We start from the raw sequence: 27,235 nt of genomic DNA on the forward strand, positions 1-27,235 counted from the left end.
TTAGCTACATTCCATTTATTTTTTATCCTAAAAAAAACTCTCCATTCCTTAACGATTACAAGCATACCCATAACATGATGCAGCCACCATCAAGCTTGAAAATATGGAGTTGTGGTACTCAGTAATGTGTTGTATTGGATTTGCCCCAAAATAACACTTTGTATTCGGGACAAAAAGTGAACTGCTTTGCCACATTTTTTGCAGTATTATTTTATTACTTTTGCAAGCAGGATGCAATGTTTTTGGAATATATTTATTATGTACAGGCTTTCTTCTTTTCACTCTGTCAATTTGGTTAGTATTGTGGAGTAACTACGATGTTGATCCATCCTCAGTTTTGTGCTTTCACAGCCACTAAACTTTGTAACTGTTTTAAAGTCACCATTGGCCTCGTGTTGAGATCCCTGAGCAAGTTTCCTTCCTCTCTGGCAACTAAGTTAGGAAGGACACCTGTATCTTTGTAGTGACTGGGTGTATTGATACACCATCCAACGTGTAATGAATAACTTCACCATGCTCAAAGGGATATTCAGTGTCAATTTTATTTGTTTTTCTTCCCATCTACAAATAGGTGCTCTTCTTTGCCATGCACTGTAAAACCTCCATGGTCTTTGTGGTTGAATCTGTGTTTGAAATTCAATGCTCGACTGCCAGACCTTACAGATGTGTGTGGGGTACAGCGATGAGGTAGTCATATTGCACACAGAATGAGTCCATGCAACTTACTATGTGACTTGTTAAGCACATTTTTTATCAACTTATTTAGGCTTGCCATAACAAAGAGGTTGAATCCTTGAATAACAAAGAGGTTGAATACTCGAGACATTTCAGCTTTGAATTTTTTATTAATTTGTACTAAGAAAAATATTCCACTTTGTCATTATGGACTATTGTATGTAGCCCAGTGACAAAAAAATCTGAATTGAATCCATTTTAAATTGCTGTAACACAACAAAATGTGGAGAAAGTCAAGGTGTGTGTGAATACTTTCTGAAGGCACTGTAGTCGTTTGTGTGAGTCTGTAAGTTGTTTGTACAGTACCAGTCAAAAGTTTGGACACACCTACTCATTCCAGGGTTTTTCTTTATTTTTCCTATTATATATATTGTAATAACAGTGAAGACATCAAAGCGATGAAATAACACCATGTTGTAGCCAAAAAAGTGTTAAACAAATCAAAATATTTTATATTTGAGATTCTTCAAAGTAGCCACCCTTTGCCTTGATGACAGCTCTGCACACTCTTGGCATTGTCTCAACCATCTTACCTTAATGCATTTGAGCCCATCTGTTGTGTTGTGACGACAAGGTAGGGGTGGTATACAGAAGATATCCCTATTTGGTTAAATACCAAGTCCGTATTATGGCAAGAACAGCTCAAATAAGCAAAGAGAAACGATAGTCCGTCATTAATTTAAGACATGAAGGTCAGTCAATCCAGAACATTTCAAGAACTTTGAAAGTTTCTTCAGTTGCAAAAATCAAGAACTGTCTCTCATGAGGACTGCCACAGGGAAGGACGGCCCAGCGTTACCTTTGCTGCAGAGGATAAGTTCATTAGAGTTAACTGCACCTCAGATTGGAGCCCAAATAAATATTTCAGACTTCAAGTAACGGACACATCTCAACATCAACTGTTCAGAGGAGACTGCGTGAATCAGGCCTTCATGGTTGAATTTCTGCAAAGAACCATTACTAAAGGACACCAATAAGAAGAAAAGACTTGTTTGGGCCAAGAAACACGAGCAATGGACATTAGACAGGTGGAAATCTGTCATTTGGTCTGAGTCCAAATGTGAGATTTTTGGTTGCAACCGCCGTGTCTTTGTGACACAGAATAGGGGAACGGATGATCTCTGCATGTGTGGTTCCCACTGTGAAGCATGAAGGAGAAGATGTGATGGTGCTTTGCTGGTGACACTGTCTGTGATTTATTTTGAATTCAAGGCACACTTAACCAGCATGGCTACCACAGCATTCTGCAGTGACACACCATCTCATCTGGTTTGGGCTTAGTCCCACTTATTTGTTTTTCAACAGGACAATGACCCAGCACATGTCCAGGCTGTGTAAGGGCTATTTGTTCAAGGAGAGTGATGGAGTGCTGCGTCAGATGACCTGGCCTCCACAATCACCCAACCTCAACTCAATTGAGATTGTTTGGAATGAGTTGGACCGCAGAGTGAAGGAAAAGCAGCCAACGAGTGCTCAGCATATGTGGGAACTACTTCCAGACTTTTGAAAAAAGCATTCCAGGTAACACTTCTTTTTTTGGGGGGGGTTACTACAGTCGTGGCTAAAAGTTTTGAGAATGACACAAATATACATTTTCACAAAGTCTGCTGCTTCAGTGTCTTGAGATATTTTTGTCAGATGTTACAATGTACTACTGAAGTATAATACAAGCATTTCATAAGTGTCAAAGGCTTTTATTGACAATTACATGAAGTTGATGCAAAGAGTCAATATTTGCAGTGTTGACCCTTCTTTTTCAAGACCTCTGCAATCTGCCCTGACATGCTGTCAATTAACTTCTGGGCCACATCCTGACCGATGGCAGCCCATTCTTACATAATCAATGCTTGGAGTTTGTCAGAATTTGTGGGTTTTTGTTTGTCCACCCGGCTCTTGAGGATTGATCACAAGTTCTCAATGGGATTAAGGTCTGGGGAGTTTCCTGGCCATGGACCCAAAATATTGATGTATTGTTCCCCGAGCCACTTAGTTATCACTTTTGCCTTATGGCAAGGTGTTCCATCATGCTGGAAAAGGCATTGTTCGTCACCAAACTGTTCCTGGATGGTTGGGAGAGATTGCTCTCGGAGGATGTGTTGGTACCATTCTTTATTCATGGCTGTGTTCTTAGGCAAAATTGTGAGTGAGCCCACTCCCTTGGCTGGGCAACCCCACACTTGAATGGTCTCAGGATGCTTTACTGTTGGCATGACACAGGACTGATGGTAGCGCTCACCTTGTCTTCTCCGGACAAGCTTTTTTCCGGATGCCCCAAACAATCGAAAAGGGGATTCATCAGAGAAAATGACTTTACCCCAGTCCTCAGCAGTCCAATCCCTGTACCTTTTGCAGAATATCAGTCTGTCCCTGATGTTTTTCCTGGAGAGAAGTGGCTTCTTTGCTGCCCTTCTTGACACCAGGCCATCCTCCAAAAGTCTTCGCCTCACTGTGCGTGCAGATGCACTCACAGCTGCCTGCTGCCATTCCTGAGCAAGCTCTGTACAGGTGGTGCCCCGATCCCGCAGCTGAATCAACTTTAGGAGACGGTCCTGGCGCTTGCTGGACCTTATTGGGCGCCCTCAAGCCTTCACAACAATTGAACCGCTCTCCTTGAAGTTCTTGATGATCCGATAAATGGTTGACTTTGTGAAAATGTATATTTGTGTCATTCTCAGAACTTTTGGCCACGACTGTACATGTTGTCTTCAATATTATTCTACAATGTAGAAAATAGTACAAATAAAGATGAACCCTGGAATGAGGATGTAGATTTAAATATTATTTAAAAAATAAGAATTATCTGATACAAGGCAGAATTCATTGTTCCTTCAATGATGGCAAGTCGTCCAGGTCCTGAGGCAGCAAAGCATCTCCAAAGCATCACACTACCACCGTTGGTATAAAGTACTTTCTGTGGAATGCAGTGTTTGTTCCCTTTATCTAATATTAGGTTTTGGTTGAAGATCTGATAACATTCAGTGTCCAAAATATGTAAAAAATATAGGCTCAGAAAGGGGTAAATACTTGTTTGCGGCACTGTATCACATTGTACACCAGATAATCTATAGCTAGAATGTGCGAGCTACTTTAGCAACTTTCTCCATCCCTGCTTTTCTCACCCCGTGTGTGTGTGTGTGTGTGTGTGTGTGTGTGTGTGTGTGTGTGTGTGTGTGTGTGTGTGTGTGTGTGTGTGTGTGTGTGTGTGTGTGTGTGTGTGTGTGTGTGTGTGTGTGTGTGTGTGTGTGTGTGTGTGTGTGTGTGTGTGTGTGTGTGTGTGTGTGTGTGTGTGTGTGTGTGTAGGAATGGGCGGCGAAGAGGATACTGATGACCAGTGCAGTTGGACCAGTGCATTGAGTCACAATCTCAACGATGACATGTCAGGACTGAAAACGGTATCTTAAGTCCAGCAAATGCCATGTTCTATTACACCATTTATTTTCAAACATTCCTATCACAATATTGATTCCTGTGTGTGTGTGGGGTTACTGGATCTATGAATCTTTGCATTTGTCTGCACTCTACATCAATTATTTCCTTTATGACTTTGTTTGCCTGTTTCTCCACAGTACTTAGCAGGAAAGGTGCCTAGCAGGGAGGATATCAGGGCACGTGTCCAGCAGTTTGTGGAGGAGAGGATGCAGACTACCATGGTACAGAGATCCACTAAGCCTTATGAACGTGAATGTGTACTTAGCTAGGGTGTATTTATTGTTGCACACCGTAGCAAAACGTTTTCACCGCAGCAAAACTTTTCGCAACAGCATACATTTTTTGTTAGACAAATTCAGTTTGGTCCCTCCCCGTTTCGCTCCGTTAGCTTCTGTTTACCTCCGTTCGGTTCTGATGCTTCCTAGTGAGTACACCCGGGTGTATTCACTAAGACGCTAACGGAACGAAATGGGGAGGGACATACCTGAAATTGTCCAATAGAAACTTGTTTACATTGCAAAAACGGTTTTCGTTTGTGAAACGTTTTGGTACTGTTTGCTACGGTGTGCATGCACTAGTGAATACACCCCAGATAAACTTCTATTTCCATGCGTGCAAAACATTTTAATAAAGCAAAAAACCTAACATAATAACCATAGTAAAGTCTCTGGCCTTCTGAAAGTAAATCCTACATCAACAATGTCTAGTAAAGCCTCCTTAGACATCAAGAATAAACAAAAAGAGGAAGGAGGTCTTTGATGTAGCCCCCCCACATCCCCCTTTGGTCTCTCCATGACTTCTTGATCAGACTTCAGTGATCATGTTTGTTGTTGTTGGAATGTTCTGTGGTTCCCAGTGTCTGTGTCTGACACCAAACTAGCCATAGAATAGAACACTGTAATTGAATGGATCTTTATGGTATAACTTTGTTTTGTTGTCCAGTTGACTGGCGTGCTGATCGGGGCTGTGGTGGCAGTTTCTCTAATTGGCATCGTGGTGCTCTTCCTCTATAGAAGATACAAGCTGGCCAGTGAGTCATCCATCCTCTTCCTCCCCACTTCATGGGACAAACATGAGGGGCAAGGAAACAGTTGATATTAAACTTTGACATTAAAGTAACTGAACTCATTTTGTGGCAAATGACAAAGTGTAACCACATCGGCATAATAATAGGAATTAATAACGGGACTTATGAATTGGACCTGAACAGAGAGGTCCTATGTTTTACGGGACATCATTCATTGTTCATTCGTTGTATGCTCAGTAGCCACTGTTGCATAAGTGCTGTTATCTTTGTTGATAGCATTTTGTTGTGTCTATTCGAAGGTGGACAGCAGGCTGTTCCCCGCTATCGCTTCAGGAAGAGAGACAAGGTGCTCTTCTACGGCAGGAAGATTATGAGGAAGGTTAGTCATTATTGCTCTGTGTTCCAAATGGCACCCTAATCCCTTTATAGTGCCACTACTTTTGACCAGGGACCATAGGGATCTCTGAGCGTAACGGCTAAGATGTTTGGTTTACAGTCTCTGGACCCGGGTTCGAATTCCAGCCAGGGCTATCACCCGAATTCGCCACAATACTACTTTTACCTGGGGAAATGGAATGATTCTTCACCAAGTCACTCAGCTCTATGCCATGCATTACGTATCAGGGCCCATATTCATAAAGCGCCTCAAGAGTAGGAGTGCTGATCTAGGGTCAGTTTTGCCTTTTAGATTATAATTAATACAATTGCAATTGGACAGCTGGGACCTGATGCTAAATAAGCAATTACTACTTTTCTGAAACACTTTATGAATACAGGCCCAGGAGTTTCAACACTCATATAATGCTGGAGGGCCCTCAGCCAATTCTCATTGCTATCCAATTAAATTTCAGGATATTACATATCAATTTTAATGTACTCATTGCAATTATCAAGTTTCAAATCATTTAGCATACTCATTTAGCACTCGTATGGTGTTCTTTGAATTCATACTGTGATACAGTTGCGGCAATATACAGTGCATTCGGAAAGTATTCAGACCCCTTGACTTTTTCCAAATGTTGTTACTTACAGCCTTATTCTATAATTGCTATAAAAATGTATCATCAAACAACACAATATCCCATAATGACTAAGCGAAAACAGGACATTTTGTTAAATTTATGAAAAATAACTAACAGAAGTACCTTATTTACAGTATTCAGACCCTTTGCTATGAGAAAAAATTGAGCTTGGATGCATCGTGTTAACATTGATCATCCTTGATGTTTCTACAACTTGATTGGAGTCCACCTGTGGAAAATTTTAATTGATTGGACATGATTTGGAAAGGCACACACATCTCTATATAAGGTCCCACAGCTCATGTCAGAGCAAAAACCAAGTCATGAGGTTGAAGGAATTGTCCGTAGAGCTCCGAGACGACAGGATTGTGTCGAGGCACAGATCTGGGGAAGGGTACCAAAACATGTCTGCAGCATTGAAGATTGCCAAGAACACAGTGACCTCCATCATTCTTAAATGGAAGAAGTTTGGAACCACCAAGACCCTTCCTAGAGCTGGCCGCCCAGCCACACTGAGCAATCCAAACTGAACAATCAGGGGAGAACGGCCTTGGTCAGGGAGGTCACTCTGACAGAGCTCCAGAGTTCCTTTGTGGAGATGGGAGAACCTTCCAGAAGGCCAACCATCTCTGCAGCACTCCACCAATCAGGCCTTTATGGTAGAATGGCCAGACGGAAGCCATTCCTCAGTAAAAGGCACATGACAGCCCGCTTGGAGTTTGCCAAAAGGCACCTAAAGACTCTCAGACCACGAGAAACAAGATTCCCCGGTCTGATGAACCAAGATGTAACTATTGGGCCTAAATGCCAAACATTGTCAAGCATGGTGGTGGCAGCATCATGCTGTCGGGATATTTTTTAGCGGCAGGGACTGGGAGACTAGTCAGTATTGAGGGGAAAATTAACAGAGCAAAGTACAGAGATTCTTGATGAAAACCTGCTCCAGAGCTCTCAGGACCTCAGACTGGGGGCGAAGGTTCACCTTCCAACAGGACAACGACCCTAAGCACACAGCCAAGACAATGCAGGAGTGGCTTCAGGAGAAGTCTCTGAATGTCCTTGTGGCCCAGCCAGAGCCCGGACTTGAACCTGATCGAACATCTCTGGAGAGACCTGAAAATAGCTGTGCAGCCATCCAACCTGACAGAGCTTGAGAGGATCTGCAGATAAAAATGGGAGAAACTCTCCAAATACAGGTGTGCTAAGCTTGTAGCATCATACCCAAGAAGACTGGAGGCTGTAATTGCTGCCAAAGGTGCTTCCACAAAGTACTGAGTAAAGGGTCTGAATACTTACGTAAATGTGATAATTTACTAACATTTCTAAAAACCAGTTTTTTTTCTTTGTCATTATGGGGTATTTTGTGTATATTGAGGGTAAAAAAACATTTAATACATTTTTAAATAAGGCTGTAACGTAACAGAATGTGGAAAAAGTCAAGGGGTCTGAATACTTTCCGAATGCACTGTATATATATATACAGTGGGGAGAACAATTATTTGATACACTGCCGATTTTGCAGGTTTTCCTACTTACAAAGCATGTAGAGGTCTGTAATTTCTATCATAGGTACACTTCAACTGTGAGAGACGGAATCTAAAACAAAAATCCAGGAAATCACATTGTATGATTTTTAAGTAATTAATTTGCATTTTATTGCATGACATAAGTATTTGATCATCTACCAACCAGTAAGAATTCCGGCTCTCACAGACCTGTTAGTTTTTATTTAAGAAGCCCTCCTGTTCTCCACTCATTACCTGTATTAACTTCACCTGTTTGAACTCGTTACCTGTATAAGACACCTGTCCACACACTCACTGTAAATGTCCTGGGGACTTTAAGTAGCAACCACCTAGCAGACCAGGTATGTTAACTGCTGGTGGTGAAGGAGACCAGACTACAGAGGTAAAGAGGGTTTTTACCCAAAAGGGCTTTGTAGATGAACACATACAAATGTATCTTTCTGCGCATATAAAGTGAAGTCCAACCTACCATTTGGTACAATGTGCAATGGTGGGTGAGTGACTTGGCATTTGTTTATCATGCATCCTTGCTCTTTATTACAGAGTCCAGTCTCTTAACCATAATTGCTCCAGGACAAATAAGCACCACAAAGTGCAAGGGGTGCCAATATATTTGGCTGCAACTGTGTCTTCTGATGATAAGAAATGTCAGTTACATGTTTCCCCACTAGAGGGCAGAGCGAAATAGCATTTTGTGCTTTTGGGAACTCATTCCTTCATCCCCTTCCTTCCTTCCTTCCTTCCTTTGTTTTCTCTCTCTCTGTCACTCACAGGTCCAGACCCTTTCCTCCCCACCATCTTCTACCTCGGTGTCCAAGCTGCGCCCTCGGAAGAGACCCAAAGTCCTGAGTATAGCTCGCAGGTACCATCTCTACTCAAAACTACCGATAAGGAAGGGTGCACTAGTCTCTGCTATTTAATGTGTTTGTGTTCTAGGATCCTGCGTATCCGTAAGGAGCCCCCTACTCTGCAGCCCAAGGAACCCCCTCCCTCCCTGCTGGAGGCGGACCTGACTGAGTTTGATGTTCAGAACTCCAACCTTCCCTCAGAGGTCCTCTACATGCTCAAAAACGTCAGGTAATCACAACCTTGTTGCACACACACACACACACACATACACACACACGCGCGCGCGCACGAGAACACCAGTAGCATTGTGTGTGTGTGTTCTGTGTCACTCTTTGCGGTCTCCCTCTGCTCTCAGGGTGCTGGGCCACTTTGAAAAGCCTCTGTTCCTGGAGCTGTGTCGTCACATGGTCTTTGTGGAGCTGCAGGAGGGGGAGGGGCTGTTCCGGCCGGGCGATGACGACGACAGCATCTACGTTGTCCAGGATGGACGTCTGGAACTCTGCATCCACGAGAACGTAAGACTGGGCTAGAAAAGCTGCTGGGAATACCCAATGAAACCTACTGTAGACGAGCTCAGAGCTAGCTAAGTCAGAGCTAGCTAAGTCAGAGCTAGCTAAGTCAATATCAGACTTATTTTTGTAAGTTATTCTGTGCACCATGGGGGAACTTATCTTTCTGGACAAAAATTTGACCAACTGGGGACATTTTGTTAGTCCCCACAAGGTCAAATGGTATTTATAGAGGGTTTAGGGTTAGGGTTATAATTGGGGTTAGGGTTAGGAGCTAGGGTTAAAGTTTAAGTTTTTGGGTTAGGTGCAGTGAAAATAGGATTTTTAATGAGACTGAATTGTGTGTCCCCACAAGGTTAGTTATCTGTGTGTGTGTGTGTGGTGTACAGGATGGCACAGAGCCGGTTGTGAAGGACGTGCTCCCGGGGGACAGTGTCCACAGCCTGCTCAGTATTCTAGACATCATCACCGTGAGTTTTCTGCGAGTCTTATAGGGCACCCTATTCCCTTTATAGTCCACTACTTTTGACCATAAGGCTGTGGTCAAAAGTGGTGCACCATACAAGGAATTAGCTGTCATTTGGGACGCATCTTATATCTTCCCTCCATCTGACGCTTGTGTCACACCCCGCCTCTGTCCTCCACCTCTGGCTTATCCTCGACCCACTTCTCCATCCATCCATCTCTCCCTCTTCCCCGTCCTGTCATCCATCCATCTCTCCCTCCTCCCCGTCCTGTCATCCATCCATCTCTCCCTCCTCCCCGTCCTGTCATCCATCCATCTCTCCCTCCTCCCCGTCCTGTCATCCATCCATCTCTCCCTCCTCCCCGTCCTGTCATCCATCCATCTCTCCCTCCTCCCCGTCCTGTCATCCATCCATCTCTCCCTCCTCCCCGTCCTGTCATCCATCCATCTCTCCCTCCTCCCCGTCCTGTCATCCATCCATCTCTCCCTCCTCCCCGTCCTGTCATCCATCCATCTCTCCCTCCTCCCCGTCCTGTCATCCATCCATCTCTCCCTCCTCCCCGTCCTGTCATCCATCCATCTCTCCCTCCTCCCCGTCCTGTCATCCATCCATCTCTCCCTCCTCCCCGTCCTGTCATCCATCCATCTCTCCCTCCCTCCCCGTCCTGTCATCCATCCATCTCTCCCTCCCTCCCCGTCCTGTCATCCATCCATCCCTCCCTCCCTCCCCGTCCTGTCATCCATCCATCCCTCCCTCCCTCCTCCCCGTCCTGTCATCCATCCATCCCTCCCTCCCTCCTCCCCGTCCTGTCATCCATCCATCCCTCCCTCCCTCCTCCCCGTCCTGTCATCCATCCATCTCTCTGCCTTTTGTCTTTTAACTACTGTACCTCTATTCATCTGTTCATGTTTCCCCCTCTCTTTTCAGACATCACTCCTCCCTCTCTCCTCCTCCTTTCTGTTTTTCTGATTTCAGTGTTCCATTCACCTCCTCCCCTGTCTCTTTTGTCCTCTCTGTCTCCCCCTCCCTGTGTGATTGGTTGGTTCCTGTGTTCCTCAGGGTTACCCCGCCCCCTATAAGACTGTGTCAGCGCGGGCTGCGTCTCGCTCCACAATCCTGCGTCTGCCCGCCTCAGCCTTCCAGTCTGTGTTTGAGAAGTACCCCGAGACTCTGGTGCGCGTCATTCAGGTACGGCCCCAACCTCAGCCCACTCCCGAACACACTTCAAATAAACAACTCTTTGGATGAGACCCCCCTAATGGCAAGGGCCTGCATCCCAAACTCCACCTTATTCCTTATTGGCCCGTTTGGGACACACCCAAGGGTGAATACTCTGCCTAACCTGAGTTGAAAGTACACCCTGATTGTTCTGGAGAGGTCTTTATTTTGGCTGTATCACAGGCATTGTTGTGTCGTGGTGTTTGATCCACCTTGGTGTTTGTTTGTGTTCCAGATAATCATGGTGCGACTCCAGAGAGTGACTTTCCTGGCGTTACATAACTACCTGGGCCTAACCACAGAGCTCTTCAACCCGGTAATACACGCACATTACGCCCAGCATCATAACGCTATCCTCCGTGCAGAATCATAAAGCTCAGTGAAAAGGAATAACATGGATCCCAAGCCTCTATAAATAACATAAAGGGCAGTAACACTGATGGAAGAGAAACGGCAAGAGGGTTTAAAAGTTATGTCACTCAGACCCTCCCTGACCCAATCTTCTCCAACAGCCACATTATTCTACAGTGGAATTCTGTCATCTAGATTGGATTTTCTCTGGTATTCATTCTATTGTTCACCCACCTCATATTGCATTCTCTTTATAGCCAATCAAACATGCATCCAAGGACACATTTGTTGTGTTATTAGTGAAATGTGTGATGAGGTTGATATGGTGTGAATAGTTAATGTAATATTTTGCCTCTTTGATTGACAGGAGCGTCAGGCGGTCCCCTTGGTGGCGGTTGCTGGGGTGATGGAAGGGAGTCCGGGCAGGATCCCACGCAGACCCCACTTTCAGGAGGACCCGGTCTTCGCCCCCATCCCCACACCTGCACTCGCAGACACCTCCTCGGACACAGACGCCGGGAAAGATAGCCCCTCCAACGCCTTTAGGAAGACTCGCTCTATCTCTATGCCCACTGACGGCACAGGTAGGCTTGTCCCCTGCCCAGTGCTGCAACTACATTCACTTGTGACTTCACACGTACACTATGCCCATCAATACCTCTCTCTGCTCAGCAGGGGTGACAGGGATCGACCTGAACATGGCGTACGAGCGAGCCAGAGTCACCATAGACGAGCGCCCCTCTAGCCCTGTCATTTACAAGGTGAGCCTCCTTTCTCCCTCTGCCTATGGGCCCTGGTCAAAAGTAGTGCACTAAATATGGAATAGGGTGCCATATGGGACTCAGTCATTGACAGACCTCTGCTTCACTCATGTCTGAACCCCCTCCCTCTCTCCCCTAACCTTCCTCCAGTCCATCCTGAAGAAGAGTGTGACCATGCAGCATACGCCCTCTGCCGTGTTCCACTACACGGACAGCGGGGGGCGCTCTGACACCGTCCACCCCAGCAAGGTCAGCTCCATCTTTCAGGCTGCCAAGAAAGACCTGCTGGGCATCATCCAGCTGCAGGTGAGATGTTTCGGACAGGGAGTACCATATAGATCTATAGTATATTGTTAAATACACGGAAATATAATTACTAGACTTTCCAATTTAAGTCATTCCAGTGTGACGGGTGGATCGGCGGCCACATGTATTCTATTTCTCGCTCTCCATAGAGATAGAATAACTAGAACAGTCGTTACCTTTCAAGTCATTCTTCTGTCCATGTGTGGATCGGCGGCCATATGCGGTTCTACATCTATGGCGAGCACTACTGTGAGACAGTACCGGGTGTGTTCCGGGAACTATGCTTCCTCTTGCGACCTCACGTTCTCTCTGTCAATGTCTGAATCGCTAGCAGTCTCTCACACCTACCTTAATCCTGCTGTACCATAGTCTCTCCCTCTCTGTCAGGACCCTGGTCTGTTGGAGGGCAGGGTGACTCTGCACCAGGTCAAAGCAGGCTCTCACACCTACCTTCATCCCGCTGTACCATAATCTCTCCCTCTCTGTCAGGACCCTGGTCTGTTGGAGGGCAGGGTGACTCTGCACCAGGTCAAAGCAGGCTCTCACACCTACCTTAATCCTGCTGTACCATAATCTCTCCCTCTCTGTCAGGACCCTGGTCTGTTGGAGGGCAGGGTGACTCTGCACCAGGTCAAAGCAGGCTCTGTGGTGGCCAGACAGGGAGATCAGGTCAGAGCACCATACTGTCTGCTTTACTTCATCAACCATAAGCTGGTTCTCCTCTTTGGTCATACCTATCATCCATACCTGTTCAAATACTACTTGGAAGCATTCCTTTATCTGTGCTTGATTGAACTTCCATAGCTTAATGGACCAATGGAATCATCCGAACACTGGGGAAATTACAACATTTCCTCCCCAATGTCGCACTGATGCAATTCCACAAAATACGCAACGTGTGCAGCAGAAGATTGAAAAATATGAAATGGGACATTATACAAACAGGTTGTCACATGAAAGGCTTTAGGCTAATGTATTTACCACACAAATTCGCCATATATTCAATGTACACGCATAATTGACACTGGATTGGACAATTGACTGCACACGAAAACCGAATGCCGTTTAGAGTTCTCGTCAGAACTGAAAATTCTATTCCCTTCTATCCCCTTCTGACCCCAAAATTAAAGCTCAGGCCTTGTCCAACATCACAGAAATTAAAGAGCCAACACGCGGAAGCGAAGTAAGTAGAAGAGGAAACAGCCATTGTGCCTAGAAAAAGCGCAGAGACAGAAACTCTTTAGTTAGGATCAACTGAATGATGAAAATATTGGAATTAAGTAGGCTAATGCAATTTTAGTCATTTATCAAATTCTGGCTAATACTGAAACTCCCAAAGTCATATCCAACCGTCATACTAATTTAAAGCAATAGTCGCGTGTTTGTGGTAACCTAGGTTATCATTTCAGCACTGTTTTAATTGGGATCGCGCTGCTTTGAGACAAGCGCAGAGGACTCGTCTAGATAAATCAATCAATGTCAAATTTTTGTTTAACACTGAATCTCCATTTGGATATTTGGTAACAATTAGGCTGGGAAAATGTTAGCTAAGTTAAGGTGAGTGCTAATGATCATCTTTACTCTTGTTTGCTCATATACAGTTGAAGTCAGAAGTTTACATACACTTAGGTTGGAGTCATTAAAACTCGTTTTTCAACCACTCCACAAATTTCTTGTTAACAAACTATAGTTTTGGCAAGTCGGTTAGGACATCTACTTTGTGCATGACACAAGTCATTTTTCCAACAATTGTTTACAGACAGATTATTTCACTTATAATTCACTGTATCACAATTCCAGTGGGTCAGAAGTTTACATACACTGAGTTGACTGTGCCTTTAAACAGCTTGGAAAATTCCAGAAAATGATGTCATGTCTTCAGAAACTTCTGATAGGCTGATTGACATCATTTTAGTCAAATGGAGGTGTACCTGTGGATGTATTTCAAGGCCTAACTTCAAACTCAGTGCCTCTTTGCTTGACATCATGGGAAAATCAAAAGAAATAAGCCAAGATCTAATAAAAAAAATTGTAGACCTCCACAAGTCTGGTTCATGCTTGGGAGCAATTTCCAAGCGCCTGAAGGTACCACGTTCATCTGTACAAACAATAGTACACAAGTATAAACACCATGGGACCACGCATCCGTCATACCGCTCAGGAAGGAGACGTGTTCTGTCTCCTAGAGATGAACGTACTTTGGTGCGAAAAGTGCAAATCAATCCCAGAACATCAGCAAAGGACCTTGTGAAGATGCTGGAGGTAACCGGTACAAAGTATCTATATCCACAGTAAAACGAGTACTATATCTACATGACCTGAAAGTCCGCTCAGCAAGGAAGAAGCCACTGCTCCAAAACCGCCATGAAAAAGCCAGACTGCGATTTGCAACTGCACATGGGGACAAAGATTGTACTTTTTAGAGAAATGCCCTCTGGTCTGATGAAACAAAAATAGAACTGTTTGGCCATTATGACCATCGTTATGTTTGGAGGAAAAAGGGGGAGGCGTGCAAGCCGAAGAACACCATCCCAACCGTGAAGCACAGGAGTGGCAGCATCATGCTGTGGGGGTGCTTTGCTGCAGGAGGGACTGGTTCACTTCACAAAATAGATGGCATTATGTGGATATATTGAAGCAACATCTCAAGACATCAGTCAGGAAGTTAAAGCTTGGTCGCAAATGGGTCTTCCAAATGGACAATGATCCCAAGCACACTTCCAAAGTTGTGGGAAAATGGGTTAAGGACAACCAAGCCCTGACCTCAATCCTATAGAAATTTGTGGGCAGAACTGAAAAAGTGTGTGCGAGCAAGGAGGCCTACAAACCTGACTCAGTTACACCAGATCTGTCAGGAGGAATGTGACAAAATGCACCCAACTTATTGTGGGAAGCTTGTGGAAGGCTACCCAAAACGTTTGACCCAAGTTAAACAATTTAAAGGCAATGCTACCAAATACTAATTGAGTGTATGTAAACTTCTGACCCACTGCGAATGTGATGAAAGAAATAAAAGCTCAAATAAATAATTCTCTCTACTATTATTCTGACATTTCATTCTTAAAATAAAGTGGTGATCCTAACTGACCTAAGACGGGGAATTTTTACTAGGATTAAATGTCAGGAATTGTGAAACTGACTTTAAATGTATTTTTCTAACGTGTATGTAAACTTCCGACTTCAACTGTATTAGCTCATTTTGCTAGCATGTTATACAAGTAGATCCTTCTCTTCAGCCTTGTCCTATTCCTGACCAAAAGCCTTTGACTTGTCTGATAATCAATGTGATTTTGTTTCACTGAATCTGTCTGTATATTTGGTTAATTGATCTCTGGCAGGACAAGTGGAAGTGCTAGCTCATTTATTTGTTTTCTCATCTATCACTGATCAGAAACATTGAGCATGCAATAATGTAGTCTAAATCAACTGTATTATTGACGCAAGTAGTAGCATTATATAGAGCCTAGGCTATTTCCCTGTCGTCCCAATTCCACTGAAACCCCAAATCCTCACTCCTGTCTCGCATGACAATTCCACTGAAACCCCAAATCCTCACTCCTGTCTCGCATGACAATTCCACTGAAACCCCAAATCCTCACTCCTGTCTCGCATGACAATTCCACTGAAACCCCAAATCCTCACTCCTGTCTCGCATGACAATTCCAAACTTTATTCTGTAATCCATAGGTTGCATGGTCAAAATACTGCTATGACATTTCCCCTGCTTCTCTGCACTGTCTTGTATCGCTGCCCATATGAGAGCTTAGTTAGAGAATGTGTGATCAACAAACTGTATGAATGTCGATATGGATATATATTTTTTAAGAGTTGGTCCCCGTTAAGAGCTTGATATTTAAACAATTTCCTCTCTTCGTCTCCCTGTTATTCATGAGCTGATCTGCTATCTGCATAATCATCAACTCGATTTTGCCAAATCGGAGATATTCTGTCATTCGTTAGAGGTTATTTAGCAACTTTGGTTATCTGTTTGTCTGCCGTTAATAAGTTTGTATGATTTGACAACGCATTAGCCTACTCGTGGTACGTTCTGTGCGTCCTGAGCGCGCTCTGTGTCGAGGTAGCCTAGGCCTACTGCTGAAAATGCGCTGAATTAATTGAGGAACACCATCATGCTCCGAATTGATGAACATCCTGTTTCGTAATTCACAACAATGTCATTGGCGATCAAAGTTACACTCATGACCAAATATCAGTTTCACTTGCTGTGAAATGTTGATATAGAGGCGCAGCCAAGTCGGCAATGTGGCCCAGCGACAATCTTATTTTGGGAGAACCCTGGCATAGTGACCATTTCTTAGTTTGAAATTGGCACTTCCAATTTTTCGGGTATATATATGAATTATTCCCAGGATAGGAACTTGGTTGATTTCCTGGAAAGTATTCATCCCAGTGTGTTTTGCAGGAGGTGAGTGTGCAGTTTGTGATCTTGGGCCTGCTGCATGTGTACCAGCGGATGATCGACCGCGAGGAGGACACATGTCTGTTTGTGACCCACCCCGGGGAGCTGGTGGGCCAGCTGGCTGTACTGACCGGCGAGCCCCTCATCTTCACTGTCCGAGCCCACCGAGACTGCAGCTTCCTCTCCATTTCCAAGACCCACTTCTACGAGTGAGGCACAGGGAATACACACTGTCGTGCACATGTATTTCATATGCATACATGCATGCACACTCCGACATTTACGCGTGTGTGTGTCCCTCAGGATCATGCGTGCAGAACCCACAGTGGTGCTGAACGTAGCTCACACGGTCGTTCGGAGGATGTCTTCCTTCGTCAGGCAGATAGACTTTGCTCTGGACTGGATGGCTGTGGAGGCCGGCCGGGCAGTCTACAGGTAGGTAACCCCTCTGTCCACACCGATGTCTAATCACGCTCAATTCAGCTTTACTGCCTTCACTGATCTACAGTATTTCCATCTCATCTAGAGATGGTACATCTACAATGAAACCCCAAGCGTGATTAGTCTTAAACTGCGAGATTTCAAGATTTTAGGTCGTTTTTCTACTTACCCAGAGACAGACACACTCATTGATAGAGATTTATAGAGATAGCAGGGCATCTGTCCCATTATTGCGTCTGTTAGTGCACGGGCAGCGCCATTGAGCGCTAACTTCAATAATCTCCAAACGGTACCCGGAGACACAAAAATGGTTTCCATGAATTTGTCTGACTCTCGTTACGTAGAAAAAAAGACTGAAATCACGCAATATCCCTTTTAACCTCAAACATGATAATGAAAGTCAAGACATTACTACAATCCAATTCGGAAGCTTGAATTTGTCTGGCTACAGTTGAAACAATTCTCTCTCTCAGACAGGGGGATAAGTCAGACAGCACCTTCATAGTTCTGAGTGGCCGTCTGCGCTCCGTCATCATGAAGGAGGACGGCAAGAAGGAGCTGACCGGAGAGTACGGCCGCGGTGACCTCATCGGCGTGGTAAGGGGTCAAATGTCATGTGGCACAATGGGTAGAATAAACAATGCCAGGCTTTTAAAGAATTCATAGTTTTATTGATTGTAGATGTAAGCAAACCCATTTAGACACCGACACGGTTTTATGCAGGGTCATGAGTAAGCCCCACCATGACATGGCTATTCACAACATCTCAGAGCTGTGTGTGTGTGTGTTTCTCTGCTGTCCAGAGAGGATTTAGCTCTGTTTGGTAACCCCTCTCCCTTTAATTCACTGCATCACGCTCCCATTGGCTGACGTGGATTTGCATTGCTGTGGCGATGCCTATGCTGCTAAGAATACCAGCCTGAGGCGAATGGTCCGATGCCATGGTTACCGGCTCCAGACGGTAGCCGTAGTTACGGTGTCCGTGAGGACAGAGTCAGGAGAGTGTGGAATGCGAGGATACAGAGTTAGACCATGTGTGTACCAGCAGCACAGTGTTATTACAGAGGGGGAGATCAATCGCTTTGATATGAAAGGTCACTGCCTGGCTGGCTTGTTGACGCTGATGAAAATGGACACGAGAATCACCGGGGCTTAAAAAGTCTTGCTCACCATGCTTTTCTTGATCCGTTCCTCTGATCACAAATTTTATCTTAAATAGTTATTTACATTTTCTGCACCAGTGAGTGCTTTTTAAAAAACTAAATATGTTCCTATTTGTAGGGCTAAGATCACTTCAACTCCATATGAAAACAAGGAATGTGCAATGATTATTAAATCAATTGCATGAGTGTTACGGGGTAAGTTTGGTGCATAGTTCCTGTATAATGATTGAGGGATGATTCGCAGTGTTGACCAATGGGAGCCTGTGGTGGTTGTTGTGTCCAGGTGGAGGCCCTGACCCATCAGAACAGAGCGACCACGGTGCATGCAGTACGTGACTCAGAGCTGGCCAAACTACCAGAGGGAGCACTCAGCTACATTAAGAGGAAGTTCCCACAGGTATGTAGGTCAACTGGCTTCATAGACTTAGATAGACGACTCTAATACCCAAAAGCACGTTTTAACATTGGCAGCACCATTGAGAACTTTCACCATTTGTGTAGTTAACTGGGTGGGAAGGATCAGATCATTCCATCAAGGTCATCCGGAGGGATCAGCCAATGAATTGTGAGTAGGGCTGTTACGGTGACCGTATTACCGCCACATCGGCGGTCACGAGTCATGAAGGCAGTCAAATTCCACGTGACCATTTAGTCACGGTAATTAGGCTTCTCCATGCTCTGATGCTGCTGATGGTCATTAGTAGCCTACAAAACTTGATAACTGCCTGGTACTCAGCACTCTTATGTCCCTCTAATCACTGACATCAATGCAAATAGTTCGAAAATCTAATCAAACACTTCATGAGCTCATGCTGCGCAACATTTCTATAGGCTATGCAGTTGCATGAGAAAACAGAGTGATGGCATCTACTAAAAAGAGGAGGAGCCCATCAGCTTTCTATAGGCTAGGCCTACTATATTTATTTGTCAACTTTCCTAATATTAAGCACATTGTTTATCTTTACAACCGGAGTAGCCCTTTGTTAAGAAGCCTTTTGGACTTAGACTTGGCACTCCGGTACCCCTTGACGTGCGGTAACAGAGAGAACAGTCTATGACTAGGGTGGCTGGAGTCTTTGACAATTTCTAGGGCCTTTCTCTGACATCGCCTGGTATAGAGGTTCTGGATGGCAGGAAGCTTTGCCCCAGTGATTTACTGGGCAGTACTCACAACCCTCTGTAGTGCCTTGCGGTCGGAGGCCGAGCAGTTGCCATACCAGACAGTGATGCAACCAGTCAGGATGCTCTCAATGGTGCAGCTGTGGAACCTTTTGAGGATCAGAGGACCCATGCCAAATCTTTTCAGTCTCCTGTGGGGGAATAAGCTTTGTCTTCACGACTGTCTTGGTGTGTTTGGACCATGACAGTTTGTTGGTGATGTGGACACCAAGGAACTTGAAGCTCTCAACCTACTCCACTACAGCCCCGTCGATGTGAATGAGAACGTGCTCGGGTCTCCTTTTCCTGTAGTCCACAATCATCTCCTTTGTCTTGATCACATTGAGGGAGCACCACACAGCCAGGTCTCTGACTATAGGCCGTCTCATCGTTCGCTGATCAGGCCTACCACTGTTGTGCAGACTTAAAATCTATTAAAAATCTAAACATATAGCCCATTTTCGTACAACAAGAAGTTACATGAATAACTCTAAATGAAGAATATCGAGAATCTATTTCTTTGTTAACCGCTCAACACAGAATAGCCGCATGTGCGCACTCCCTCATCGTTTGGAGAAAATATTGATATTTTATTCCGATTTGTTCAATTGTATTCTTCATACTATAAAATAATGCCACGGAATTCTAAGCAAAACTTGTCTGCTTAATGAACTAGTGTAGCCCATAGCCATTTTGGCATAGCCAGATCAGGACCAAACATAAGGACAACTTGGAGTATGCTATTCTGTTCTTCTGAAATGGAATACATTTTCTTCATATTATGCTTCTTTAGACCTGTCTAAAATAAATCATTGATTTATCGTGAAGGTTTGGGCTATATTACATGGATTTATTAGACTTGTTAAAATGTAGACGTTTCAAAGTTCTGCATCAGTGGCTCGTAAGCTATGTGTGGAAGCCAGGAGATGCTAAATGTATTTGTTAATTAACGGTCAATTACCGTGAGGCCGACAGTTATTTGTTTGACAATCACCGGCTGACACAAATCCGTGACCGCCACAGCCCTACATATGAGCAAACGTTCCATAACTGCAGGTAAATCGCCAACCTTGGGTTTTATACCTGTTCAAACAACCCACTCCAGGTGGCAGTATGCACCCTTTCAGTTTGTTTACCAACTCATAGAAGTAGTGGAAGAAATGGACTACTTTAAAATAGAGATGGACTCTATGGTGCTGCCCGTGCTTTCACAGATGCCGTGATGGGACAGATACAAACATGAGAAGTCTAACTTGGTCTATGACTGGCTTTCACTCACTGACTCACACACACCTCTCACTCACTCATTCACACACATGACAATCCTCCACACACACGCTGACGCTCTCTTTCTTGTGTTTTAGGTAGTCACGAGGTTGATCCACCTTCTTGGCCAGAAGATCCTTCAGCAGGTCAATGGCCCTCTGACAGGTGTGTAGGTGTGCGTGTGTGTTTACAGGCATCTTTTGTACAAGGATCTAACGCCTCATTTACCTGCTATGTGTAATATATCTTTATGATAATGTTGCTCTCTCCATCCATCGCTGTGTGTCTGTCCTCCTCCCAGCTCGGAGCCTGGCCCTGCACACCCCAGGCAGTAAGTGGGATGCAGGGAACCCAGCGTCCAACCTGTCCACTGTCACCGTGCTGCCTGTGTCTGAGGAGGTACCTCTCACAGCCTTCACACTGGAGCTGCAGCATGCACTCATCGCCATTGGTAACCACACACACATTCCACCTCTCTCTTCATCACGTCAGTTCAAGGCTGTCTAGACAGTGCAGTTCAGCAGTGCTGCCCTTCTATAGATTTCTCATCTATATAGATAGGGGGGGGGTGACATTGTGTTTATGCCCGGGTGCTCTTTCCTATGATTTAATATTCTGCCGAGGCTGAAATAAATGATCTCCATTCATGGGGACCTTGAATTGGCCGTCCTCCCTCCTCAGTAGAATGAGCTGAGTCTGTGTCCCAGTGGCCAGGTCATCTCTTAGAACGCTTTAGGGCCTGGGGAATGATATGAGTTCGTACAGTTGTACTATGACTGTGTCTGTATTCCTTGTGTCTTTTCATTTTGTATTATCTTTATCTTTAACTTCGTTGTTGGAAAAGGGCCCGTAAGTAAGCATTTCACTGTTAGTCGACACCTGTTGTCTACGAAGCACGTGACAAATACAATGTGATTTGATTTAGGTATGCCCTTTCCACAGACCTGACCTAAATTGTCCTTCTTCATAGGCCCCACACTTCTACTGACCAGCGACAGCATCAAGCAGCGCCTGGGCGCGGCCGCACTGGACAGGTGAGCTTGACTGAACGGGTTTGTGTGCATCTTGAACTGCCCACATGCATTATAAAGGGTTCCTTTTATTTTTTAAAGAAGTAAATCATTGTCTCTCTCTCGCTTCACCCTCTTGTGTCTCGTCTGTCTCGTCTGTCTCGTCTGTGTCAGTGTTCATGAGTATCGTCTGTCCAGTTGGCTGGGCCAGCAGGAGGACATCCACCGCATCGTGCTCTACCAGACAGACTACACCCTGACCCCCTGGACCCAGCGATGTATCCGCCAGGCTGACTGCATCATCATTGTGGGACTGGGGGAGCAAGACCCCGCTGTGGGGGAGGTACGGGGGGAACCAGGAGGGACTGGGGGCTCTGGGAGGGGAACTGATTTTAGGAAATGGAATTCTACTGAGCCATCCTATGAGTCTGTCACTTGTAACACATTTGGACTGTTACATTATTCTGGGGGTGTAGACAGAGGGTGTAGACAGAGGGTGTAGACAGAGGGTGTAGACAGAGGGTGTAGACAGAGGGTGTAGACAGAGGGTGTAGACAGAGGGTGTAGCAATACGTTAGCGTGCATGACCACATCTACTAAATTTGCCTAGCCTTTGAATATCTTCAGGGGCAGCAAAAGCTTCAGAAGTAGAGGAAATAGTCCCCTCTCCTGCGGTGTGATCCTTAGTGCACACCGAGGCAAACAGTTGCAACCAAAACAAGAGTTTCTATTGGACAGATTCCGGTAGGTTGCTCACCGTTCTGTTTGACTGATGGACAAAACAGGGAGGGACCTCCCGTTTTTGTTGCAAAACTAGCATTAGGCTTTTGGAGAGGTTAGCTAGCTTAGCGTGTTAGCATGATGCTTAGAGGGAGGTTAGCTAGCTTAGCGTATTTCCATGGTGCTTGGGGAGAGGTTAGCTAGCTTAGCGTGTTAGCAGGCCACTGTGTTTGATGTGGGATTAGGGTCAGTGCAGATCCTTGGGTTCTTTAGTCATGTCTGGGGCTTGGTGGCAGGGTCGACCTCGCTGACCTCTTATCCCTGATATGATATCCATTTACTAAGATAAAGAGAGGAATACCAACCAGTCACAGACTCAAGTGGCTTGATACTATTGTGTAAGACACTCCTCTCCTCTCAGTATGCAGTACATGCCTGTTTAATTCTGGACAAACTATGTCCTACTTCTTCTTGGCCAACCTCTAGTTGACCCCTGGCCTTTGACCCTGTAGTTGGAGCGGATGCTGGAGGGCAGTGCGGTGAGGGCCCAGAAGCAGCTGGTGTTGTTACACAGGGAGGACGGCCCCCCGCCCCAGGGCACTGTGGAGTGGCTCAACATGAGGAGCTGGATCTCCAGACACCTGCACCTCTCCTGCCCACGCAGGGTCTTCTCCAAGAGAAGCCTGCCTAAACTGGTACACACACACACACCGGATCTGCCCAAACTGGTACACACACACACACCTGATAAGGATGTGACATATGGTACATTTTTTTCTTTAATGTTTAAACTGCCATTTTTAATCGGTTTTCCGTTAAAACAATAAGAAAATGTATAAAATTCCACGTGAATTCACAAGGCTGCTGCCAGCTACGGTTTGAGTCTCTTTCAGGGTCTCTTTTTAAGCATTGCACCTGTACTATCATTACTGTACCTCAATTCCACCTTGCAAAGTTTCCATTTCCTTCTCATTTAACCTTCTCATTTCAATATTGCCATACAGGACTTCGCTGCCGTCGCTTGCCTTTCCTCTGCCATTTTTCCAACTGCTAACGATGATGTCATAGTGGTGAAGAGTCGACTCCAAAATAATTGATTCCCCGACTCCCATTGAGTGTCAAGATTCGTTAACTCTAAGAATCGACTCCTAAGATTCTGAATTTTTGGAGACTGATTTGCTGCCGTATCTGCGCATGTGTATTGGCTCGCTTCGTGCTGTTCACGGAGTGGTAGCCAGGGCACCAAAACAGCGGAGAAGTTGAGCATCGCGCTTCTACGCTCTTAGTTGTTGCTGAGATGCTGTTTACTTTCTGCATCGACGTAAAAAATAAATAAATAAAACTAAGTCTTTCGCTTAGGGATTCTTAACGTTAAGCATCCCAATTTTGTTTTAACATTTAAATGTTCACGCCCCTAACCCATAATTAAGGAAGGAGTTGCCTCACAACCCCACAGTTATTTCCAGTGTCCCACCATTTTAAGAAATAGTGTTTTAATATCTGCTGTGTATTGCTCTCCTCTCCAGATTGAGATGTATCAGCGTGTGTTCCAGAAGCCGGCTGACCGCCACTCAGACTTCTCCCGCCTGGCCAGGGTCCTGACCGGGAACGCCATCGCCCTCATACTGGGGGGAGGAGGGGCCAGGTACGCTCCAATGACCCCTGATCTCTAACCTCTGTCCTCTAGGTCACTGACATCACTCGGCCCCATGTATAGTCATTTCTATGGAGCCGTCCCGTGTAGTGTAGGGGGGGGTGTTGTCCTTCCTAATGCATGAAACACTCAAAGCAGACTGCTTCCACTTTTCTGCCAAATGTAATATCTTGCTCATTTCATTTTCTCTTCTCCTGTCTTTCTCTCTCTTCTCCTTCCGTTTGTCCTGTGTTTGTGTTGTGTTCAGGAGATGTTTCAAGGTTGGTTCCTCTTGTCTCTCTCTCGCTCTTAACTCGTGCCTGTTAAATGCTTTGTACTAATAGTTGTCTTGTTTCCCCTTGGGGAATTCGGACTCACGTTAAGCATGCGTAAATGGAAGGTCATTTCCTTTTCATGCTCCTTTCTCTCTACGCTTATTCTGACCTTGAACTTCAGCATGAGAATAGCATGCTATTCACCCGCTATTCGTTTGGGGTGGAGGTCGTATAAACGAAGGTGTGTCTACAGATACGCCGTATTCTGACCTTGACTTCATTCCCCTCCTAAAGGAGGAAACCATGAATAAGTTTCAGCGAACTTACTGGTTCCAAGTGGGAAAAGCATCTGCTTTATTTTTCCCGATTTTAGAATCTCAATGCACTGTAATTTAGACATTTATAAGAGCTGGGTAAATTAGTAATCTGTTTGGAGATTGTAAATACACGTAGCAATTGTTTTAGATATTTTCCCCTTATGATCCCTGAAGACGAAGGTGAAACCATACCAGCAAACTGACAAGCATATCAACGTGACATGTATTGCGGCCCCTTTTCCACAGTGAAATAGGCTACAAATAGCTGTGCTGTTTTTCAGAATTTTTATTGTATGCCCTTATAATTTGCAGGGATAAAATCTGTTTTATTTGACCATTTCTAGCAAGTTAAATATTAGCCACTATCGGGAGCCACCGTCTGTAATTCCCACATACATTTATAACTGTCCCTTTAGTGTTTCCTTCTATTTGTACCGTACATCTTACATCATTCCATTCCAATGTACCTTTCTTTCCTCTGTCACGTCCGTGTAGTTGTTCCTGAGGGTCGCTAGCATTAGTGGATCATATTAGGCTAACGTTGTGCGATAATATGGGACATGTAGCCTGTTTGAATCGTTATGGAACTCAGACCCCACGTAGCAGTTTAAACCTGGAGCCTGGCGCATGGTTCATGATGACTGGACCATTGTCATACAGTTCCATGATTAGGGTAGATTTATAGAACTATTGTTCAACCCATATTGTACACTTTTTAAAGTTCCAATATGTCATGCATTGATCTTGAATATGGCAACTTTCAGGTTGAAGCAAACCACTGTATTTTTGATTCCTCAATATATTTTGTGCGTAAAGGCTCTTAACTCAGTTTTTTTATGATTCATCAATACTTTCCTAACCCTAAAATGTGCCTAAGTAATCTCCAAGATCAGAGTATTTTTAAATCTACCAGTTGGTGCTGAAACGGAGACAAATATACATACATTTAGATGGCTTTCTTTTATTGATCCCTATATTCTGAACCCGTTCTCTCAATGTCTTCTAGTGAGTCTGTCAACAACACTTTATGAAAGGTATAGTACACCGTATTTAAAGGGATCGCTTAAGATAAATGCACTGAAAACCCTATTGAATGCAAACTCCACGAGCAAATGTGTTGTCCAGTAAGTGGGAGGATTTTCAGTGGTTGAATTAAATGTATTCAGCGCACGCAAGGGAGCCACGCCTGCAAAGCCCGTTACATACCTGCATAAGGTAAGCCTGAATACCAACTACTGAGAAGTGCGTAGGATAAGGCGTACATTTTGGGCCCCTTGTGAATTGTTGTGGTACTGGTGTTGACATACTGTATGTGGTAGTGTTAAACAAGTTGGCTACTTGGCAGTTACAATCCCTAACAGTACATGGAGATGTATGTATGTTGTGTGAAACCATTTCCAAGAACCTGCAATGCAATCTGTTAGTACACCTGCCAAATACAGGGAACACTGCAGAGACTGGTTAGTCATCAGAACCACAAACATGACGATGAAAGCCAAGACATTACCTCAATCTACATTCCTATACGTTTTAATGAGGGAGCTTGTGTGTGTGGAGTCGTTAGCATATTTCAAATGTCTGAGTCTCTCGCTCCTCTTCCTCTCGTCCTGTCTCTCTCGTCCTCTCTCAGGGGCTGTTCTCAGGTGGGTATCATGCATGCTCTGAGTGAGGCAGGGATCCCCGTGGACCTGGTGGGAGGTGTCTCCATCGGCTCCCTGATGGGGGCGCTGTACGCAGAGGACCGCAGTCACTGCCGCATGAGGATGAGGGCACGAGAGTGGGCTATGGTGAGGGGAATTCACCACGGCTAGTCTCTTTCGCAACGCATCTTTCCACGATTCCTCGCGCCCTTCAGTAGACGCTCTGATCCAGAGCGACTTTTTTAGGGTTGTGCCTTGCTAAAGGGCACATCAACTGATTATTTTTTTTTTTTTTCGTCTCCGGGATTCGAACCAGAAACCTTTTGGTTACTGGCCAAACGCTCCTAACCGCTAGGCTACCTGCCGCCCCACCTGTCCTCACCGCTTTCTCAAAATGCATTAGGAGGAACAAGTCCAAGGGGAAGGACATTGTATAATTTTGTCCAAAATGCCTTGAGAAGGAGGCAAGGAGAGAGGATGCGAGGAATATTAACTTGATCTTCACTCAACCTTCAAGTGTCATATTGGCAAGTGTTTAAATGTTGTCCAGGCCGGTCAACCTTGAAGAAACATGATTTTGACCTCAATGGGACAACTTAGTCAAATAAAGGTGGAAATGAACGTGTTCTCATGGATTTGTTGGGGGTCTTCTTGGTGGTGTATTGCAGGGAATGACGTTGGTGTTCAAGAAGGTGTTGGACCTGACCTACCCCATCACTTCTATGTTCTCTGGCGCTGCCTTCAACTCCAGCATTTACACAGTGTTCAAGGGCAAGCAGATAGAGGTGAGGAACACTCGCAGCGCAGTTGGAGTTAGACGGTCTTGCGACTCTTGTAAAAGGCATTTTTCATCATAATGTGATCACCTGTATAAACAAAGAGTAGATTAAATACATAAAAAATTGCCTGTCGTACACGGCCTGAAAGATTTAACTTATTATACTCATTTGAAAAGGAGCCTGCTTTGAAACGCGTTAGCAATAAATATAATT

General features: G+C 44.8%; 1 protein-coding gene across 7 annotated transcripts in view; it reads left to right on the plus strand.

Moving 5' to 3' along the window:
- Nucleotides 1-27,235, plus strand: part of LOC139552225 (patatin-like phospholipase domain-containing protein 7) — a 40,426-nt gene that overhangs the window by 4,420 nt on the left and 8,771 nt on the right. For 4 of the 7 annotated variants that reach the window (XR_011670396.1, XR_011670397.1, XM_071363738.1 and 1 more), the window contains exons 2-27: nt 4,036-4,127; nt 4,302-4,385; nt 5,107-5,194; nt 5,491-5,570; nt 8,513-8,601; nt 8,676-8,816; nt 8,944-9,103; nt 9,487-9,567; nt 10,624-10,752; nt 11,018-11,098; nt 11,501-11,717; nt 11,806-11,894; nt 12,045-12,200; nt 12,792-12,869; nt 16,624-16,829; nt 16,924-17,055; nt 17,535-17,658; nt 18,508-18,621; nt 20,747-20,813; nt 20,950-21,099; nt 21,619-21,682; nt 21,833-22,001; nt 22,891-23,073; nt 23,905-24,023; nt 26,234-26,390; nt 26,912-27,028. Coding sequence is in view for 5 of the 7 variants with exons in the window: in XM_071363738.1 (XP_071219839.1) it covers nt 4,038-4,127; nt 4,302-4,385; nt 5,107-5,194; nt 5,491-5,570; nt 8,513-8,601; nt 8,676-8,816; nt 8,944-9,103; nt 9,487-9,567; nt 10,624-10,752; nt 11,018-11,098; nt 11,501-11,717; nt 11,806-11,894; nt 12,045-12,200; nt 12,792-12,869; nt 16,624-16,829; nt 16,924-17,055; nt 17,535-17,658; nt 18,508-18,621; nt 20,747-20,813; nt 20,950-21,099; nt 21,619-21,682; nt 21,833-22,001; nt 22,891-23,073; nt 23,905-24,023; nt 26,234-26,390; nt 26,912-27,028 (3,165 nt within the window). In the remaining 2 variants the exon portion in view is untranslated. Of the gene's footprint in view, nt 1-2,040; nt 2,257-4,035; nt 4,128-4,301; nt 4,386-5,106; nt 5,195-5,490; nt 5,571-8,512; nt 8,602-8,675; nt 8,817-8,943; nt 9,104-9,486; nt 9,568-10,623; nt 10,753-11,017; nt 11,099-11,500; nt 11,718-11,805; nt 11,895-12,044; nt 12,201-12,791; nt 12,870-16,623; nt 16,830-16,923; nt 17,056-17,534; nt 17,659-18,507; nt 18,622-20,746; nt 20,814-20,949; nt 21,100-21,618; nt 21,683-21,832; nt 22,002-22,890; nt 23,074-23,904; nt 24,024-26,233; nt 26,391-26,911; nt 27,029-27,235 lie in introns of all 7 variants that reach the window. The other 3 variants (XM_071363740.1, XM_071363742.1, XM_071363739.1) reach the window with 2 other exon arrangements.

This window comes from Salvelinus alpinus, chromosome 24 (genome assembly GCF_045679555.1).
Source record: "Salvelinus alpinus chromosome 24, SLU_Salpinus.1, whole genome shotgun sequence".
Taxonomy (NCBI): Eukaryota; Metazoa; Chordata; class Actinopteri; order Salmoniformes; family Salmonidae; genus Salvelinus; species Salvelinus alpinus.